The sequence below is a fragment of the Saccopteryx leptura genome, chromosome 2 (genome assembly GCF_036850995.1).
Source record: "Saccopteryx leptura isolate mSacLep1 chromosome 2, mSacLep1_pri_phased_curated, whole genome shotgun sequence".
NCBI lineage: Eukaryota > Metazoa > Chordata > Mammalia > Chiroptera > Emballonuridae > Saccopteryx > Saccopteryx leptura.
In genome coordinates, this window is record NC_089504.1 from 21635645 (window position 1) to 21653162 (window position 17518).

A 17518-nucleotide genomic window follows, 5' to 3' on the forward strand; every position below is an offset into this window, starting at 1 on the left:
TTTTGACAATCCTTGGCCGGCCCTTCTACTCAGAAACAATGAAGAGTGGGCCTTTGTCCCACCCCCTGAGTCTGCAGGCAGGAAATTTGGTGCTGCCTTGGGCAAGGGGCCCTTTAAAATGGGGCACTCTGCTCATTCATGGTCAGTTGGTGGAAAGGAAATCCAAACAGTCATTTCTCTTTCTGAGATGCTCAGTAGAGGAACTTGCGGTCTCGTGAAAAGACCACATGCATGAAGTGTCATTCTTGCAGAATATTTGGCCTTGATGTACAAATAAGGCTGTGTGACCCCCAAGGATGTCAGTATCCCTCTCTGGGCCGCAGTGAAGAGTTTCCAGAATGGATGACTTCTAACTGCACCTTTACATGCCGATGAGCTGCAGCTATAAGTGAGTTTGAAGTTGGAGTTGAACACTTAATGGCTAAGACTTTTTGCATGTTTTCCATGTAGCTCCCTTCATCTGAACTCCTAGATTCTTCCACAAACCTCAATTATCTTATATTAATGGCTATGAGTAGCACTGTGTATCTGCTGTGTGTGGCACAGGGGGCGTGTACCCATTTGAGGTTCGTCAGAATATGAAGACAGAGCATAAGGTGTATATGGTGGACTTTGGCTGGTGAGGCTGGAGAAAGTGGGAGCCAGGCCATGGACAACTTCTACAGCAGAGGCGGATTTAACAGCAGGAGCACCAGGCACGTGCCCTGGGCCCCGACTTCTGAAAGGCCCTGCAAAACCCCAACTTTACACTTTTTTTCTAATGGTACCAAGTTTGGTTTCATATGTGCAATTTTAACATTAATAGTACATAATATTTTTTATTTATTTAAAAATATGGTTAACATATATTTTTGTTTTCCCTGTATCTTTTTTTTAAGGGTCCCAATATTTTCTTCTGTGCCCGAGGCCTCAACTGACCTTAATCTGCCTCTTCTCTACAAGGATAGTTTCTGCTAGGAAGGGGGTTGGAACCTGCAACGATATAAATCCATCGCATCTTCTCCCAACCAAGTACTAACCAGGCCCAACCCGCTTAGCTTCCGAGATCAGACAAGATTGGATGCGTTCAGGTGGTATGTTCGTAGACTGAATACATTGGATCTTAAGTTCAACTCCTTAAACACTAGGCCATTCTGGTTCCTGGCCCAAAGGCTGTGTTCAAAGTCAGGAATTAATATTGGGGGGAAAAAAGAGCCACCAAAGGGTTTTTTAAAATTTTTTATTTATTTATTCATTTTTAGAGAGGAGAGGGAGAGAGAGAGAGAGAGAGAGAGAGAGGAGAGACAGAGAGAGAGAAGGGGGGGAGGAGCAGAAAGCATCAACTCCCACATGTGCCTTGACCAGGCAAGCCCAGGGTTTCAAACCAGCTACCTCAGCATTTCCAGGTCGATGCTTTATCCACTGCGCCACCACAGGTCAGGCCCAAAGGGTTTTAAATGTAGTTTTTTTTCTCCTTTTCTTTCCTGAGTAGCACTCTCTGGGTGAGGCCTCCTCTGACCGCGCTATTTAAAGGTGCAGTCCCTTTAGTATCCCTTGTCCTGCCTACCCTGCTTTATTGGTCTTCCATAGTACTTACCACCTGGTAGTGTATTATTTAACCCGATTACTCATTATTCCTTTCTTGTTATTCAAGTGGAAGCTCAAGGGAATTTTGTGTTTTTGTTCAGGGAGGCACCCCCAACCCCTCAAATAGTCCATGTCCCAAAGCAGCCTGGTAATAAACCTGTGTTATTATATAACACTGTCACATGAATGAATGAATGAATGAATGAATGAATCCTATGCTCTGTGCTTCACTGCTTCAGAGGAAGGAAGTGTTAGAAACAGAAGCAGCCTTCCAGACCAGATGTTTTGTTTTTCAGGAGAGTTGCGAGTTGTGGCCGGTTTGGGGTGGTTTGCGGGAGAAGTGAGACAATGATTTAGGCAGAAGCACGAGGGAAAGCAGGGCGGCCCTTCTGCCCTCCTCTCAACGGAAGAGGGAGCCAGAACTGTGGGGCCCTGGGCCAGGGGCCCAGAGCCAGCTTTCGGCAGGGTCTCCAGGGGAGGGCCCCAAGAGGAATGGTGGCAGGTGGGGCTGAGCAGACAGGACAGAGGCACCCTGCCAGCATGGGGAAGGAACAGCTGAGACGCCAGGAGGCCTTGTAGCCTGGGACAAAGATAGCAAACCTAATGTGACCCTGACTCCTAAACTCGCGAGAGACCACCAATCATACAGATACACATACAACCCACTTGGAGTTTTTTTTAAAAAAATGAGCATTCTTTCAGGAAGCCCTGGTCTTGAGTTATGAGGTCTTGGGAAGACTTAAACAGAGGACAGGTAGATGGGTGACAAGATCCCAGGAGGGCACCTTACCCTTCAGCCCTCTCACTTTTCATTCTCTGGGCTGAGAATATTTCCCCCTGATGGCCGCAGGGAGCTTAGACCAGTCTGACTTCTCTTGTGTGAACATCAAGCTGGGGCCATGTAGGAAAATGGCTGGGAATTAGACTGTGGTCCTGAGACAAGTCTTTTGTGCGGACTTGGGAATGCCAAGTCCTGCGGGGGCAGAACGCTGCCCTTGCAAGCGCTGGTAAGATTGTTTAAAGGAAAACAGTTGATCCCTATGGCCTTTTCCTTACACACCTGAGACATTAGTTAATTACTCTTCTATGCACTTGAACCCAGGCTCTGCTAATTTGCTTAATGAGCAAAGAGACCAATAAATATGATGAGGTTGCAGTGATCTGGGCTCTCAGTCCTAGAGGCTGGGAGTCCCCTGTACCCATCTTTTCTGTATGTGTGTCTTGTGTATGTTTTTCTTAAGTCCTGCAGCGCTTCCTTTTGTGCATGCCCATAGCTGAGCTGGTCTCGGCAGGGCCACAGCCACAATTCCTCTTTGTTCTCAAATGCTCTTACTGTGTCCCTGGATTCTTGCAGCAATCCAGAGGCCAGATGGCAGGACATGGCCACCCCAGAGAGAGGGTAGGACTCACCTGGGTTTTACAGCGAGTCAGACTTGGGCCTCTCAACTTGCACCTGTCTCCGGACTGTGGCCAATCCCGGGTGGCTGGGTGCAGCTGTCACAGCCTCATACTAGTGTGTGTGGGATGCAAGATGACATCCCCAACTGCAGAGGGGGAAGTTTCCCTGGGGAGGCCCAGGCATTTCACTCAAATGTACCTGAGACATTTCCTGAGAGAACCCCAAAACAGAGCCTTGAGATCTCATACCTCACTTGTATGGCAGTCTTAGAAACATAACTTCTTTGACATAGTTCCCACTGAGAGGTCGGGTTTCTGGGTTTTTTTTGCGGGCCAACCTTAGTGACTCACCTACAACCAACAGAATGCAGGAGAAGCGAAGCTACATAGCTTCTGAAGGCTATAAAATAAAGTTTTGCAAGATGAAAAGAGTTCTGGACATTGGTTGCACAACCATGTGCATGTACTTAGCACTTCTGAACTGTACACTTAAAAACAGTTCAGATGGTAAGTTTTGTCATTGTATTTTACCACAGTTCTTCTTTTAAATCAAGCACCATTTATACAATGGAATATTATTTGTCAATAAAAAGGAATGAAGCCACTAAGTAAAGCACATTATTGTATAACCATTATGCTGTGCATCAATTAATACAGAATAATATTGAATATTATCTGTCATTGAAAAAATAATTTAATTTACAAAAGGAAAATAAAGGGACGAAGTATTGATATATGTTACAATATGTTTGAACCTTAACGGCATTACGCTAAGTGAGAGAAGCCAGCGGCACAGGCCACATAGGATACGACTGCATGGATGTGAAAAGCCAGAATAGGCACAACGACTAAGGCAGAAAACAGACCACTGGTTGCCAGGGGCTGGAGGGAGGGAGCAATGGGCAGGGGGTTATTCTTGAGCAGTGAAAAGGTTTTGAAATTCTGGTAGTCCCCCCTTCTCTGCACTTCTGCTTTCCACAGTTTGTTTTCCATGGTCAACAGTGGTCTGAAAACATTAAATAAAAAAATTTCAAAGGTAAACAACTGATGTTTTAAATCAAGTGCCATTCTGAGTAGCATGATGAAATCTCGCTCAATCCCATTCCTTCCTGTCTAGGATGTGAACCATCCCTTTGTCCAGCATGTGCAGGCTTCCCGACCAGCAGAGGTTAGTAGCCCTCTTAGTTATCAGCTGACCATCGAGGTACCGCAGTGCTTATGTGCCAGTCACCCTTAGTTTACTTCACAACGGCCCCAGAGCACAAGAGCAGTGAGGCGGGCGATTCAGATATGCCAAAGAGAAGCCGTTAGTGCTTCCTTTATGTGGAAAAGGTATGAATGTACAGAGAAAACACAGTACACATAGGCTTCAGTCCCGTTCACGGTTTCAGGTGTTCACTGGTGTCTCAGAACAGATCCTCTGTGAATAAGGAGGGACTATCCCGTAGATAGTGGTGATGGTGTCACAATTCTGTGACTGCACTAACATCAGACTCTTTAAAAGGAAGAAATTTACAGTATGTGAATTATATCTTCATAAAGTTATTTTTTGAAAAGGCAATGAAGTCCACCTTGTTCACTAGTCTCTCACTTTCAGGGCTCTGAGTTGCCAGGTATTACAAAATCTGAATTCTCTGAAACCACCATTTTGTGAGGGGTACCCGGCCACATGGAGAGGCTACAGGTAAGTGCTCCAATCGGTAGCCGGTAGCCCATTGCTCCCCCAGCCAGCAGCAACTGCCCACCCGGGGAATGAAGCAATCTTTGCGGTCCATCTCAGTTGATTTGTCAGCTGCCAACTTCTTAGGGTTGCTGTCACCTGTTTCCTAGTTCTCAGGGAGCCAGGACTATGCTGCTACTCTTCCTCCCCATGGGGGACCTCTCCCGCTGCATCCCCCAGGCTTCTGCTCCCCTACGTTCTGTGAGAGAGACCCAACGAATGCTGGGTGCACTGAAGTGCCCCTGAACTTCGCATCCACTCCCTCCAGTGGCTCTGCCTGGGCCACCAGCCTGCCTGCCATTGGGGGTATATTACTTCCCTATGGCTGCTACAACAAATTGCCACACATTTGGTGGCTTAAAACAATACATATTTATTCTTTTAGCAGTTCTGGAGGTCAAAAGTCTGAAATCATTTTCACTGGGATGAAAGCAAGGTGTCGCCACTCCTTCCGGAGACTCCAGGGCAGAGCTGCTTCCTTGTCCTTTTCAGCCTCTGGAGCATCATTCCTGGGCTTTCAGGCACCTTCCTCTGTCACGAAAGCCCTCTGCATAGCATCTTGAGATCTCACATGGTCTTCTCTCTACTGTGTCGGGTCTCTTTCTGTCTCTCTTTTTAAGGATCCTTGTGATGACCTGTAGGGACAGTCCAGATAATCCAGGAGGCTCTCCCCACCTCAAGATCCTTACAAAAGTCTCCTTGGCCATGTAAGTTAACATTCGCGGGTCCCAGGTACTGGGACATGGATATTTTTTTTTTTCTTCTGAAGCTGGAAACGGGGAGAGATAGTCAGACAGACTCCCGCATACGCCCGAACGCCCAGAACGCCCACCAGGGGCGACGCTCTGCCCACCAGGGGGCGATGCTCTGCCCCTCCGGGGGGTCGCTCTGCCGCGACCAGAGCCACTCTAGCGCCTGGGGCAGAGGCCAAGGAGCCATCCCCAGCGCCCGGGCCATCTTTGCTCCAATGGAACCTTGGCTGTGGGAGGGGAAGAGAGAGACAGAGAGGAAGGGGGGAGGTGGGGGTGGAGAAGCAAATGGGCGCTTCTCCTATGTGCCCTGGCCGGGAATCAAACCGGGGTCCCCCACACGCCAGGCCGACGCTCTACCGCTGAGCCAACCGGCCAGGGCCCGGACATGGATATTTTTAAGGGCCATTCTTCAGCTTTTCATAAGGAGCATGGACATTTACAACTTTTCCATCTAAGAGGGCCTTTAGCCAAAGCAGAGTAAGCAGCAGGACTACAGACAGATGAGAAAGAATAGTTTGTTCAGGCCTCACTGGGAAGGGAAGGTCTCTGTAGACCCATTCATTCTTGAAGCCAGGATTGAGGAAGGTAACACCTCTAGGAATTCCTAGGCACAGGTTCCCTGCCCAGCTTCATGGAGACTCAAGGACTTGAGCTGTCTTGATAAGCTCCTCCCACACCTGCATGAGGTGGTCCACTCCAGCTGCAAGGACTTCCAGGTCCTGCCCTCCTTCCTCCGGCAGGGAGACTGAGGAGCTCTGCAGGGTTCCCATCACAGCTACTTTGGGCTGTAAAGGCCAGCCCCTCAGACTGGCCCACAGTTGCAGGATAAAATAGTTTTGAAAATCAGAGTTGTTTGCACCCTATTCAGCTGATGACAGCAGATTCAAAAATGGCTTTAAAAAAAAATTTTAATGTTTCCCTGGTCAGATAGCTTGGTTGGTTAAAGCATCATCACAATATGCAGAGGTTACAGGTTCAATCTCCAGGCAGGGCACACACAGGGACAGATTGATGTTTCTATCTCTCTCTCTCTCCCTTCCTCTCTCTCTCCCTTCCTCTCTCAATAAAAAAAAATTTTTTTAAATGTAATGTTGTGTGATAAAACACACATAACCTAAAATTTACTATCTTTACCATTTTTAAGGGTTAGGTACATTCACATTGTTATGCAACCAACCTCCAGAAGAGTCTTTCGTCTTGCAGAACCGAAACTGCGCTCGTTAAACAACTCCTCATCCTTCTCCATGCAGTTCCTGGTAACAACCACCATTCTACTTTCTGTTTCTCTGAACCTGACTTCCCTAGATACACCAGACCAGTTGGATCATACAGTAGGTGTCTTTTTGTGACTATTTCATGGAGCATAATGTTCTAAAGATTTATCCAGCTTGGATGTTGTCAGAATGTTCCTCCTTTTTAAGACTGAATAATATTCTATTATATGTATTTGCCACCTTTTGTTGGTCTGTTCATCTGTTTGTTACTGAACTTGAAGGGTTCCCCACTTGGGGTGCTCTATTCAAACACGAGACTTGGTTGGTGCAGAGGGATTCAGACCCAACACTCTGCCTCCTGGGCAGGAGGCTTAGCCATGGCTTATGGACCCCATTTGGTCAATTCCATGATTTCTTCTCTTCACTCGGCCACATCCTTCCCCTGAGTTCCTGTCGACTCACCTGCAAAATACTGTGTTTAATTTTAACATTTAACAAGAAATAACATTTTAGAACTGCCCAGACCTTGAGACCCTTGTCCTGTCTACTATGTTGATGGGTCCTGGGGTTGTTTCCACCTTTTATCTAGTGTGAATAGTGCTGCTTTGTGAATAGTGTGCTGTTGTGAATGGCACTGCTTTGAATACGGGTGTACAAACACAAATGTCTTTTAAAGGTGAGTGCTTATCAAGACTCTGGACCCTGCTCTGCCGGTTCTTAAGCAAGGCTGAACTGACCCCTTCCTTCTGTAAAGAATGCTGCTTGCAGTGTCCTGAATGTGTCCCTAAACATCGCAACCTGATCCGGACTGCACATTATTTCCTAATCTTAGGGGAAGATTAGGCAAAGCAGGTTTCAGCCTGTGTATGGAAATAGTCCTCTACAGAAGTTTTTTCTGCCCTTGGTAAGAAAGAAATTGATTTTCATCCCTAGTGACCTTAAGCCAAATGTTTACTTTGTTGATATCCACTTGCTTATTTACTAGGTATATTTTGGCTCCTAATATATCATAAATCAAATGATCGCTTGATACTGGAGGCAGGACCCAACTGGAAAAAACTGTTCTTACTTGTTTACCTACCCTTTGAAGTGTGCTTAAGCATTCATTTGAACCAGACGAATTGCTGACATTTGAAGTTTTCGGCCTATAAAAACGGCAATGTCATACGGGTAGTCCGATAGCTGAGCTGATAGCAGGTAAACCTCCTTCCCTCCGGGGCTGAGGGGGATGGGAGGCAATGAGAGGAAAACCACCTGACACCATCGCCTTGGGGGAAACAAAGGCTCTTCTGCTCTGATAGTGAAAGTTGTTTCTCCGGTTGGGGATGGGGTGTGGGGCTCTGTAAGAATCTGAGCTTTTGTCACAGTCTGAGGTGGCAGTGATTAGTATACATAACATAACTGATGAATGTGTGCACCCATCAGGATAATAGCTTTGAGACGCAGCCCTATTCCTTCGGTTTTCTGTGGATGGTGAAGAATCTATGGCCCAGGAGGGACTCGTTCATGTCATGCCTGTTTTGAGCAGCCTCCGTGCGAGGAGGGAGCATGCCCAGACCTCGACTCTGCAGCTACTCATCAGGACTGGGGTCGGAAGGGCTGGGCACTTCTGTCTTCTTCTTTGGGGTTGGTATTCCCCACATATAAGCTCTTCTCTTTCAAGGGACTAGTGTTGGGAATACTTAATTCAACAAAGGAAATAGTAAATTTGTCAGGAAATAGTTGAAGTTGGTCCACAGGTGTCACATCACAAAGGTGACAGGCAAAACCAAAGAATCAGATGATAAGCAGTTGATACTTTATTTGTTCACTCAACAGACACTCTGCATTGTTTGGGTCCCAATGCAGGACAAGGAACCACATGGAGGTTTAGACATCAGGGAGGTTTTTTTTTTTTGCTGAGTACCCATCGTCCAGGCATCTTCACCAAACATGCCAATTATCCCTTTCTGAGCACTGATAAGTGATCAGCCGGGAGAGGTCAGAGTCATGGATGAGGGGCCACCTGTATGTGGACGTGGATGTGAGTGTGGTGAGTGTGTATACCTGCTAAAGTATGTGTGAGTGAGTGCATGTGTAACTGTGACTATGACTGTATTGTGAGACGGGGTGAGTGGTGAGTCAATTTGTGTGAGCTAGTATACGAGTTGAGAATGTGGATAAATATTGGAATGGTGTGTGTGTGTGTGTGTGTGTGTGTGTGTGTGTAGGTACATGTAGTTCTCTGTGAGGGTGGCACTTTAAATGAAGGAGGAAGAAGGAATTGGTGAATGCTCACTGTTGGCCATGAGAAAGCCCTGGAGATAAACCTGGGACATGAGTGCTACAGGGTTAATGGCCAGTTCACATCCCTTGTCCCTTACTTGGCAAACCCGTTCCAGCACTGCTTCTGGTGGGAGCCAGAGTTGATTACGATGTCTTTCTAGACCCAGGGCCAGCCTGTCTGAGTTCCTGCTCTCAGACCAGCTCTTGAGAGTCCCCTTCCCTATAGAAACGGGGGCCTCTATAGACTGTCTCTGCAGGTCCCTACTTGGTTTGTGGAAGGATAGATGGAGTTGTCACCTTCCAGAAAGTAACTCATGTTGCTTTTGTAGAAAATGAATCGAGCACAAAAACCAGGTAAAGAGGTCACCTGGCCTGTTTCTGTAGTCACTGAGAGATAGCTGTTTTTGGAAAACTCTATCAGAGCTCTAGGGAATTTGAAGGAGTATGTCTTTTTTAAAAAAAAAAAAAATCCAGTGGGATAAATAGCAGTGGATGTCCCCTTCCCCAGCCGGGACCAAGACCCAGGAGGCCTGACTCCAGACTGTGCTAGTGGCTCCCAGCATATATTAAGGATGGCAGTTATAGCAATAATGATATCTAACAGTTACCGCTCATTTACTTTGTACCTGATTCTTCACGCGGCTTATCTTTTCTGATCAGCACAATAACTCATGTCATGGGTGCCAGGATGATCCCATTTAGAGAGGCCAAGTAGCCTGCTCAGAGCACACAGCTGGTAGAGAACAGACTCCAAGCTGATTTCAGAGGCCCCCTCCTAAGGGTAAGCAAAATGGCCTTCTTTGGGCGCATATCAAGGTGCTCAGTGAGCAAGGATTATAGATTGGTTGATGAAAGGAGCTGTTCCCTGTAATTGACTACTCTCCCTTCTCAGCCTGTCAAATTCCAGAGCTCAGTTTTCCTGACCCACATTGAGGCACTGCATTGTCTTATGAATACTTTTTTGAACAATATTTGATACTATTTTCTCATTCTTATCTTAAGGATTCTTGACCTCCTTCCTATATGCCATTGTGGGCTCCTCCAGGAAGGGCCTGTGTTTTATTTACATCTCTATTTCCGATCCCCTTCTTATAGATATTTTCAGACATATGGTAGGTGCTCCATAAGAGATGAGTTGACTGAATGGCAAAGAGTCAAGGATCATAACTGAAAAGTCCCCAAAGTAACTACATAATTAATACATTTGTATAACCACTTACGTACCTATGGAACTATATATGCAGATCAATCTGTGTGAGTGAATGGGAAAAACACATTTTTTTCAAAGCAACTCTTACCCTTCCCTCAATTTTAACAATGAGGTATAATTTAATAAGGCATTATTTATTTACTTACTTAGCGAAGTATAATGTACACTTTGGTGAGTTTTGACAAATGTGGACACCTGTAAAAACATCACCCCAAGCAAAATGCACATTTTTACATTATCCTAGAACGTTACTTCGTTGCCTTTTTTAGTGGGGGGGGGGGGTGGTTTCCACCACCCTTCTTGTTCTCTACAGCAACAGTTCTGATTTTTTATCATGGGAGTTTATTTTGTCTGCTCTAGAACATCATCTCAATGGGATCATATAGTCTATACACGTTAGTGTCTGGCTCCTTTTGGTAGATCTAACGTCTCTGAGTTTTATTCATGTCTGTAGCTCATTCTTTTTATTGCTGAGTAGTGTCCCACCATGTGGTTAAATTGTTTCCTGTCACTATACATTCGGATTATGTCCAGCTACAGTGAGCTCTCATGAGCAAGTGATTTTGTGGACTCATGCTTTCCTTTTTCTCAGGTAAATACCTACGAGTGGAATTGCTGTGTCAGGCTATTTTCTTTGATACCTGCAGGACCTCTGTAACTGTTAGGGGAAAAAAGTTTTTTTTTTCCAGAAATGTGACTACTTAAAATGGCACGTTGTTATCACAGGACCCAGGGAATTTCCCAGAACACAAATGGTCTGGGCGTGTTGAGGGGCTCCATCCCAGCACACAAGGCAGTGAGTGGTTCAGGGCTCAGAGTGGGCATAGAAAAAGGGAGAACCAGGAGGAGTATGACCTTCACACAGAACTGTATGAAGTATCTCTGAGGGTTTACGGTTTGAGCAAAGCAATACAAGACTCTAAGTTCCCTTGGTTGGTGCAGTCCTTCGGAGTAAGGACTCAGACAGGACTAAACAGGGACTCAGAGACTGTAGTTGGGGTCTTGGCTAAGCCATGTCCTAGCTGGGTGACCCTAGGTAAAGCTGCACAACCATTGCTGCATCTCAGCTTCTAGCTGGCAAAGTGGAGACATACACCACGTGAGAAGGAAACAGACATTCTCTGTCTCCTGCGCACGGATGCTGTGAGGATGAGCTAAGATGAAATCTGCACCTTGAGAAACCGGAAGGTGCCGTGCGGCCTGAACTAACCCCATGTGGAGAGAGGCAGGCGCACAGACAGAGCTTGTTTTGTGCCCTGGTGACTGGCACGGATTGTCGTGAGTCTTCAGCTGCCCTTCTTTCAAGGGGACTTCGGGCAAGGTCAGACCCAAGTGACAATACATCTCTTTGTCATCTGCCAGCTGGGCCTGGGTGTCCTTCCTCCTTGTGTTCATCTCGTTATTTCTTTACACCCACAGGAGCGTCATTCTGCCAATCACAGCCACGCCCCCACCCTCTGCACAATGTGTCCTCAGCGCTTTTGAGCCTCACTAATCTTTCTCACCCAACTCATTCTCGGTCCACCCCTGGGGATAACAAGAAGGCGGATATTTTATTAAAAGTCTTTTTGGGACACTTCCAGCCAAAGTCGTCGTGAATAAATCTCAAATGGAAATAAGAGTTGAGTGCAGGCAGCATTGTAGACAAGCTGCCAATGAAGAGCTTACCTCCAAGTGCCCACAACCACCTTATGAGCTAGGCACTATTATTATCCTCAGTTTACAGGTGAGGAAACTGAGGCACAGTTTAAAGGGAAGAACACAGAGCTAGGAGTCTTGGAATACGAGGGTTCCACTGTTGTCACTAACATGACTATTCCTGGTTCCCCTGTCTTGAACCTCGGTTTCCCTATCAGTGAAATGACAGGGAGACTATCTTCCTTTAATCTTTGCCATCTTTTCAGCACTAACATCCAGTGAGTCTGTGTTTGACCTTGGGTGATTATATAGCCTCGCTGAAACTGTTTGCTCATCTGTACAATGGGGCGAACCATCACCACCTGGCTAGTCCTGCCCTCAGGGCTATCGTGACAGCATTCTGTGAGGAGGGAATTATGCTGAGATGCTGTGTGTGTCTTTGCTGTCTCCTCAAAGTCCCCAAGCCCATAGGAAATGGAAGGAACTCTGGAATCTCCTGTCTTTCAGAGTCTGGTTCACTTTGTGCCCACAACATTGAGTCCCCTCACTGTTGCTGTGTAGTGTGTTTTTTTTTTTTTTTTTTTTGTATTTTTCTGAAGCTGGAAATGGGGAGAGACAGTCAGACAGACTCCCACATGCGCCTGACCGGGATCCACCCAGCACGCCCACCAGGGGCCACGCTCTGCCCACCAGGGGGCAATGCTCTGCCCCTCCGGGGCGTCGCTCTGCTGCGACCAGAGCCACTCTAGTGCCTGGGGCAGAGGCCAAGGAGCCATCCCCAGCGCCTGGGTCATCTTTGCTCCAATGGAGCCTTGGCTGCGGGAGGGGAAGAAAGAGACAGAGAGGAAGGAGGGGGGCGTGGAGAAGCAAATGGGTGCTTCTCCTATGTGCCCTGGCCAGGAATCGAACCCGGGTCCCCCGCACGCCAGGCCGACCCTCTACTGCTGAACCAACCGGCCAGGGCCTGCTGTGTAGTTTTCATTCAACAACATGGTGCGAGCGGCAGAAATCCTTACAGAAAAACATAAAGTTTTGACTAGTTTCTTTAAAAGGAAGTTATATGGGAGCATCTTTTGTTTGTTTGTTTGTTTCTATCTACAGTATTGCTCAGTAGAAAAATAACTGTCTAATCTGTACTAATGTAAAGAGAGAGAGAGAAAACTGTCCTTGTTAAATATCTCCTGCCTAGGATGCTCATTTTGGTCCAGGTAACACAGGACCATGTGAGATGAATAATCTTACAGAGACTGTGCCTTTGTCTTATAAATTCTCCTGCTGAGGAGTGTGATTTCTAGAGTGTGGTCAGAGGACCAGCAGCAACAACATCACTTGGGGACTTGTTAAACATGCAAATTTCGGGTGCCAGCCCAGATATTACTGGGTCAGAGCAGCGGGGGCGGGCCACACAGTCTGTGTGTCAATGAGCCGTCGAGCCCTCGCCAGGGAACGTCCATTACAGCAGGTGATAAGCAGCCTAAGACAAAGTTCTGGACTGAGTCATTTTATTATTTTTAAAAGTTTCAGCATAAATTAATTTTTGTGTTTATATTAATTAATATTGGTTTTAGAAAAAAACCCCAGCCATGTTTCTTGTTTGTATACATTTTACCCACACTCAAGGTCTGAATTAAATAATTAAACCCATAGAAGGGAACTCAAGCATCTCAATCATCCCTGTCACTGAAACAATACGACCAATATTTTCTTATTTCAATACTTTTATTTTTTTTAATAGCAGTTTAAGGTTCAGAGCAAAAATGAGGGAAGATACATCAATTTCCCATATACCTCTCCCCTCCCACACATGTATAACCTTCCCTATTATCAACACCCCCCCCCCCCCCCCCGAGTGGTAGATTTGTTAAAATTGATGACCTTATTATACTGGTGTGTTATAGTCACCCAGAATCCATAGCTTACTTCATGGTTCACTTTTGGTTATATATTCTGTGGCTTAGAAACTTGTTTTAATCATAATATTTTGTGAGGGTAAATGATATGCCCCTTTCATAACTTAAAAGAAATATAAAGTGTCTTATTACAGATTTAAAAAATTTATAAGCATATATTTAATAATATGCACAACTTTTTACTACTCTATTACATATGTACATAGTAATATATTAGAGGTATATGTACAAATTTTCCTGATACGGGTATAATGAAGATGAAGAATTCTTATTCTTTATATATATGTAAAGAGATTTATTCATGTATGTAGTTCATTATATATATATATATTTTTTAATTTTTATTTTTTGCTAGAGAGACAGAGAGAAGGACAGATAGGGACAGACAGACAGGAAGGTAGAGAGATGAGAAGCATCAATTCTTTGTTGTAGCACCTTAGTTGTTCATTGATTGCTTTCTTGTGCCTTGACCAGGGGCTCCAGCCGAGCCAATGACCCCCTGCTCAAGCCAGCAACCTTGGCTCAAGCCAGCAACCCTGTGCACAAGCTGGTGAACCCACGTTCAAGCTGGTGACATTAGGGTTTCAAACCTGGATCCTCTGCATCCCAGTCTGATGTTCTCTCCACTGCGCCACCGCCTGGTCAGGCAAAGGCGAAGGATTCTGAGGGTTTGGGTAGCATCTGAATATTCATTTACAGAGGTAGGCCCCTTTGTACTTGATTCAAGTTCAACCTCAACCGTGTGCAGATGCTGCTCTTGGGCCCACCAGAGGGAGGAGATTATGGCTCATGTATAATCTCCTGGCCTCAGTTTCCTCCCATCCTCCATGAAATGGGAAAGAAAATAATGGTCTGTAATCTGCGCTAGGTTCAACTCTGACTCTGCCACTTGGCAACTGTGAACCCTGAGCAAGTCCCTTCCCTACTCTGAGCCGCACAGGTCCCAAAGCATCTGAGCCACAGAGGAGAGAATGCCAAGTGCACGCGGAGGTCACACCTGCTCTTCAGCACCTGCGCTTGCATTGTGCTGGCCTGTTTTCCAGACAGCCATGACGTTTCACAGCACAGTGTAGTAGCTAAGGAAGGAGACACTGGAGAGGAGTCGCTGGCTGGATGCAGCCCTGCCTGTCACTAGCATTGTGACCTTGGAAAGGAGCGTAGCTCGCTTGTGTTCCTAGTTTCCTCTTCTAACATGGGTTCTCTCAGAGGGTCATTGTGAGGAGTAAATAACAGGAAAGGCATCAAATTGTGCTTGGCGGATATAACCAAAGCTGTTTGAGGTCAGGAGAAGGGCAGGACAAGAGAGGTGGTCCTAATAGTGACAGCGCTTCTTTCCTGTCTTTGTAGCAACACAAGAAGAGAGAGAAGACAGTTGGAAGTTCTCAGGAAAGACAATTGGAAATTCTCAGGAAAGAATGGATCATGACTCCAGGGAAACAGGTATGGCCAAGCAGGCACCAGTGGGGACAGAGCTATTATCCAAATGCCACAGACCCAGAGCTACCAAAGGATCCCCTTGCTCCAGCCATCACCGCTGCACCTGGGACAGATCTTCTGTCCTTGGAGAGCTCCTCTGACAGGTCCTACCACAGCACAGGACTAACTAACCTTCTCTGGGGAGAGGTGAGCATTCTCCTCTGTGACTGCAGCTGTCCCTCTTCCTGGCTAGCCCACGGAACTCCAGCGCATCCTGGCCTTGGACGTGAGTGGGAGAATCATCTTTGAGGGGCTGTGAAAGCAAGACTTAGGGAGGGATAATGGGTGTCATGTAGGCAGGGACATGGGGCCTGGGACCCCTGACATATTCACCTGTCCCCGATATACTCCGGGATGTTCCTGTCTCCTGCACACTCCGGAACAAACCTTCGTTTGAAAGTCAGATCACGGAGAAGTTACAGCAGATCTCTGCTCTGGGACGTGACAGAGCAGCAGAGAAGCTGACAGTCTGTGTGTGGGGTGCAAGGGAAGAGTCAGCTCCGTCTTTGTCACCTTACAGCCATGGGGTCGTCAGTGGCACTGCCTCCAGCCTGCACTGCACCCACGAACCCCTCACTTTCCATTTCATCACCTCCAAGATAAGGGACTCTGTCGCTCACCCATTTTTACCACTAGATCTCATACCAGTCAGGGACCACCTGTCTCGCCCCCCCCCCCATTTGCGTTTTTCTTTTTACTCCTAGACTACAGATTACGAAACCCACTCTCATGCACACCCCTACTTTATCTTGGGGCCCCCTCTCCTCACTATATGCTATTCTCTCTCATTATCCAACATCTCACAGCGATGTCCCCATCTCAGGGAGTCCACGGGTTAAGCGGGCCAGATGGCCACAAGAGTCCCTCCCACTGGGGAGACTAGCAAGCAGGTCAAGAGTTTATCACCAGTTCAAGAGGAAGGGACCCCAGGAGACCCTCAGCAGGAGAAGATCATAGAAGGGAGGCAGCACTGGGGACCTCCTACCTCAGGGGGAGGAGCCCCCTGCCCAGGACAGGAGATTCGCAGAGAACCCTGAAAACAAGGAGCCCAGTGCCTGTCACGTGCTCCACTAAAGCGCACAAAGTACAAGGGGGGTTCCCCTTCCCGAGATGTCAGAAGAAGTCCGACAGGAAAAGTTAACTGAAGTCAAGAAAAAGTTGAGAGAATTTCTACAGCAGCGAGGCATTAGTGTTCCCACGGGAGCTAAGAAGAGAAAGATGAAAAGTGGCCCTACCCTGAGAGCCACTTCTGACGGTTGTCACAGAGCTCATGCAAGAGAGGGTGGATGTGAAGGAACGGGCTGGGGAGCGGGAGCATCGCTGCATTCAGCTGTCTGCGGAGGCGGACACAACTGGAGAATAATTCATTATCACCATTTACCAGAACCAGGGGGCGCTGTGGAAGGAGCGCCACCGGGAAGAGGAGAACATTAGCCGGCTGGCTGAGGACAAGACGGAAATGAAGGAGAAGCCCCAGGCGCTGCGGGAGCTGGTCGTACGCCTGAGCGGGTGCAAGCCTAGTGAATTCTATGTATGGCAAGGTCCTGGGGCTGCCCGCAGCCCTGCTGGCGCCCAGTACACCCTCTACCCCCCAGGCAACTGGAGCTGCTCAAACCCAGGTGATCTTCGTGAGGGGAGCCTCGCTGCCAATGGGGAGCCGGCCGCTTACACTTGAGAACTCTGCCGCACAGCAGATCCTGCAGCGTGTGAGACTCGGGGCCCCTGGGAGCTCTCGGCTCGAGCAAGACCCCTTGCAGCAGCTCCTTCTACCAGGCTGAGAGCAATGCCGGGTGATGGTCATGGTGATCTAATAACCTGACACTACCCTGCAGACGTGGGGCGGGGGCTCTGTCCCTGCCAAGTCCTTGCTGCCCCCGTCCCTGCCACTCGTATTATTATTATTATACTACAAGAATAAATTTATTTTTTGATAGCCTAAGACAGAGGAAGGTGGCGGGGACGGGGTGGATTCGACCTCTATTTGTTTTAGTTTATTTCGGAATAAATGGATTTAGACATTAAAAAAAAAAAATTCAAGGAGGCTGTCAGGTCTCGAGTATTTCTTTGGTTCCCGTGAGGGGGCGCGCGGCGACCGTTTTTAAACCGTAGGCGCGGAGCTTCGTTCGCTGCCCCCCAGCGGCCAACAGAGGGCGCCCGACTCTCGCGGGCACCAACTGGCGTCTCAGCGGATGCGGGAAACGCTCGCGTCCTGCGTTCGGACGGCGTGGGTCTGCTTCCCGCAGAGCCTGGTTTGCGTCTGCCTTGAGCGCGGAGGGGACACCACTCAGGCCTCTCGACCCCGGGGGGCTGCGGAAATAGTGAGTAAAAAGCTGCCTTTCGCGCCCTGACTGCCCAGCCCAGCAGAGATC

At 47.4% G+C, this 17518-nt stretch overlaps 1 protein-coding gene across 1 annotated transcript; it reads left to right on the top strand.

The window, feature by feature from the left end:
• Window positions 1-262: 262 nt before the first annotated feature.
• LOC136392930 (golgin subfamily A member 2-like) lies at window positions 263-17133 on the top strand. The gene is made up of 3 exons (XM_066365614.1): window positions 263-388; window positions 15021-15113; window positions 16534-17133. Exons 2-3 carry the CDS (start codon window positions 15096-15098, stop codon window positions 16822-16824), a joined length of 309 nt encoding a protein of 102 aa, XP_066221711.1. The 5' UTR covers window positions 263-388; window positions 15021-15095; the 3' UTR covers window positions 16825-17133.
• Window positions 17134-17518: the final 385 nt, after the last annotated feature.